The 4,197-nt window shown below is 37.5% G+C and overlaps 1 protein-coding gene across 1 annotated transcript in view; it reads right to left on the bottom strand.

The window, feature by feature from the left end:
* The window catches only part of SCAI (suppressor of cancer cell invasion), a gene marked incomplete at its 3' end in the record, with an annotated part of 95,776 nt that overhangs the window by 49,165 nt on the left and 42,414 nt on the right, over positions 1-4,197 (bottom strand). Inside the window, 2 exon segments of the mRNA XM_008569976.1 lie at positions 2,834-2,932; positions 3,904-3,990. Coding sequence (XP_008568198.1) covers positions 2,834-2,932; positions 3,904-3,990 — 186 coding nt within the window.

Here is a 4,197-nt window from a genome sequence, read left to right as displayed (position 1 = left end):
TTTTTTTTTTTATAACTCTTTGAAAACGAAAAAAACCATTCTAAACTGCCAGGCAGTAAAGAAGTGGGCTACAGGCCCAATGTGGCATGCAGGCCATAGTTTGCTGACCCCTGTATTAAATAAACATACAGAAGTGAATGGGTGCATTCTATTTTGTTTGTTTTTCTTTGTCGGGGGGGTGGGGAACAGCTGGTCATGGTCAGTACCATGACTGAACCACGGACCTTGGTCCTACCAGCACCACAATCCAACCAACTGAGCTAACCAGCCAGCCTGGGTGCATGCTATTTTTGAAACTGCTGTGTTGAATTGCAGTAAAGCACAAATGAAGCATGTCAGTGCTATCCACTCATATACATGAGAGGCCATTCCAATCAAGCCTGAAAACCTGAACCACAGCCCACAGTCTACTTGCTGACTCCACATCAATCTGCAGAAGAAAAAGTATGAACCTCTCTGAAAGGTCCACACTAAGTCCTCCTTATCGTCACCACCACCACTATGAAGTAGCCAAGCCTTCAACTTTAGATTCATATTTCCCACTTTAAAAAAAACTTCAATACCGTCACCACTAATGTTGACATCATGATGCTCTTGACAAACTTCTGGACTCCAGATTTCCAGTCTTGTCCAACCTGCCAGGCCCACTGCTTGTAAGACATTGACTTTTTAAAACTACACATTTGCGTGGGAAACTCTGTTCTTCCAGGTGGCTAACTGCAACATATTCCTACAACCTTGTGCACTCAAAAACTTCTCCTTCTCTATATCTAATGCTGACCATGTTCTGCCTTGGCCATTTGCAACAGAGTCGGGATTTGCAACTCTATGACAAGAGGCTATTTGGTGAAATCTCCTCTACCAAGCAGGATGGGATGGGCCCATGGAATGAGAGCTGTCTATGCTCAGTGACAGGCAGTCACCTTAGTGATTGCTGGAACATACCATTCCTCTTGGCCTCAACATAATCTTAAGGTGCCGAGAGTGCAGAGAGAACTTGATCCTTTTGAGGAGAGATGATTTTTGCCTTTCAATGAACTGTGAAATTGTGGAACACCTTCTTACTTGGTTTTATCTACTGGCTGTTGATTTTAGCAGCTGTCGCTAATTGCTACACTGACCAGACTCCTTCCTCTGGGTGAACGAAGAAACAAATAATGCAACTAAACAAAGCCTTTCCTAAGCATACAGAACAACGTCAAGGTTTTGCCTGCTGAATTGTCCTTTGATTTTAATTTACTGACTGAAAGCAAGAAATTTTGTCTTCCTGATTCCAAAGAACCCTACATCTATTAATCTGACTTGTTCTATGAGATAACACAGAAAAACAATTCAGATGTGGTGTTTGCTATTAAGGTAGAAAATGACTGCAATAAGTCAAACTGTTGGGTTTTAAGCCAAGGGGCCCAAGGCCATCTCCCTTTTGGCGAATTAGAAAATGCAGAAAAGTGAATTATACAAGCTATTTTGCTATTGCAAAATAGTTCTCTATTTTAAAATAAAGAGTTTTTAAAATACATATAAAATATGTATTTTTAATGCTGATAAATTGTTACATGGCCCTTTTGCATTTTTTTAAGAAATACAATTTATCTCACTGAGAACTAAGACAAATTGTATAATATGAACTCAAAAAAAAATTAGGGTTGGAGGAAATATATCTGTTGTGAAGATATGTGAATCAAACCATAAGAAGATGTGAAGGAAAAGTAACTGATGAAACTTCTGATAGAAGGATGAGGTAAGGGGATGACAAAAAGACATTAGGGAAAAATGTAGAATCCAGCATCTACGTACCTTACTTGTATCAAGCAAACTCCCCTAGACAAGTCTGAACACAATGTGCAAGGGAATTAAGGGGATTTATAAGAGTGGTGCATTCCAAAAAATGTTGCTGTTTAGATGGAAAGCTTATGATAGTCAACCACAAAGTGTTCTCTAGAAAAACATGTCAAAACTGTTTCCTTCTATTGCTAAGAGAATATAATCTTTTCACTACATAACAATTGTGAGATCTGTTGCTAGTAGTAGAGAGAACATTCAGACCTTGTATGCCTGAATATTCTCTTCCAACTATTCTTGGAACACTAGCAGCAAAGATTCTCTAGCAGATCGCTGATTTTTTCCACAATTCCATCCTTGTCTGGAATTAGTAACATCGCAATCTACCTGTATGCCAAATATGACTACAACCCCTGTTAGAAGATAATCTTCTGAAAGGGAACTAGTACACTTTCCTTTCTTTTTTCCTCTCACATCCGAGCATCTGCAACAGTGCCAGAAATACAATAAGTATTCAGCAGATTTCTATTGAGAATGAACGAATTCCACATGATTCCTTTTTCTTCAACAGTAGAGCTATACAACTGCAAAACAGTATTGGTTTATAAAAGAAAATTCGAACAGCATTGGCAGTCTTTTCTCAAGTCCTACGTGACAGTTGTTAACAGGCTTTTGAAGATAAATGAATTAAGATTATATAGGCTAAAAAGAGCAAAGGTTATTAGCTAAGCCTTACTTTGGAGTCATTTCTTTTTCATGAAATCTGTGTGACCCCAATCTCTTGTAAAGAAATAACTTCAACCCTCCTTTGTGCTCTGACTCTTCCCTGGTATTATGACATCTATTATAGATGTTTACAATATCTATAATAATTACTGCTTTTAGGTAATGTGTACCTCTGTATGCTTCCAAAGGCCTGCTACATAATAGGCATTCGATAAAGCCTGTTAAATGAATACAAGTTATAAACAAATGTGTGCTTTCCTGCACAATTTCCACACGGACTGGGTGTTTTATCCTCATCTTTATAAAAACATAGTAGAATGCATACCTGTCCTCTTTATTGACTTGAGAATAATATGATCTCTGTCTGATCGCAGAATAGAAGGAGAAAGCCTCATTCAGATAGCTGGTCTCAGACGTGCGTAAGCTATGAGGAAAAAAATTTTTTTTAAATATAGCAGTGCCTAAAATGCCTCAGCATCATAAATACTTGTTCCACATTACCCTGTTTCTGTACATGAGAGAATGGGAATGACTCTCCTAAATTTGAATCAGTAAGGCAATAATCATATTGACCTTAAAATTTATAAAAATAATAATAATGATAATTTAAAAAAATACCCCCCACTGCTCCCAAGCCATTTTTTATGCCAACCCAAAGTACACATTATTCTCAGGCTTCAGAGGGACTCTCCAAACAGCACTCCACCCAATTAAGTCTTTCCCCCCAGGACTAGACCCTTTATGACCTTCCCCAAATCCATACAGCCTCTTGTCCTTTGGCCAATTTCTTTAGTTTTTTTCCTTGCCAAATTCAGAAACAAACTAATCCACATGAGTTGTGTTCTCTGCTTAACATTTCTAGTTTTACAAGGGACTTTTAAAGAAACTATTCTACCCAAGAGAGTGAGTTCAATGGTAGGAATTCTGGATGGCATGGCAAAATTTAGGAAGAGGAAGAAATTTCTTTGCCTTTTAAATTACAAATGGTCCAAACCTTTTTTTATTGTATACCTGATATCACTTCATGATAATGAGATTCAGATTCCTAAAAGGAGCTCTCTTCTTTCCTTAACTCAAGGGTAGAACTTTATAGATGTTGTTGATCTAAGGACATAAAAGTATCTTTACTTACCTCATGTAACCTTTCAAACATATTCTACAAGTATGAGGGTTTTACAGGGGCTGGCCAGTATGGAGATCAAAACCTGAACTTTGGCATTATCAGCACCATGCTCGAACCAGCTGGTCTGAACTATTCAGTCTGGTCTGAACTATTAGGGTTTCATTTGTAACTCATTGTTTTCCCTCCTAGCAAATGAGTATACTATGAATACCTCTGCGTGCTGTGTTTTATTCACGACAACACTATATTCTTTCCACGCCCAATTCACTTACTAATAATGGTAGTATAGCTGCCCAATCTTTGAAGCAATTTCCCCTATTTGCCATCGCTTCAAGCCATACCGATTATCCAAGACTTGTCTGTTTCATACAGGAGACAAGAAAATAGAAATAAGAGACAATAAATTTCAAAAATAACCAAACAAAATACCCTCCAATTCAGCAAGCTTTTGAATTTTTCATAAGACTTCAACTAATCATTCAATTTCTGTAAATTCAATAGTATTAAATACCCTCCAATTCAGCAAGCTTTTGAATTTTTCATAAGACTTCAACTAATCATTCAAT

The sequence above is a fragment of the Galeopterus variegatus genome, unplaced genomic scaffold, assembly GCF_000696425.1.
Source record: "Galeopterus variegatus unplaced genomic scaffold, G_variegatus-3.0.2 Scaffold549, whole genome shotgun sequence".
NCBI classification, from domain to species: domain Eukaryota; kingdom Metazoa; phylum Chordata; class Mammalia; order Dermoptera; family Cynocephalidae; genus Galeopterus; species Galeopterus variegatus.
Note: the sequence above shows the minus strand (reverse complement) of the source record. Positions and strands in the feature narration are given on the sequence as shown.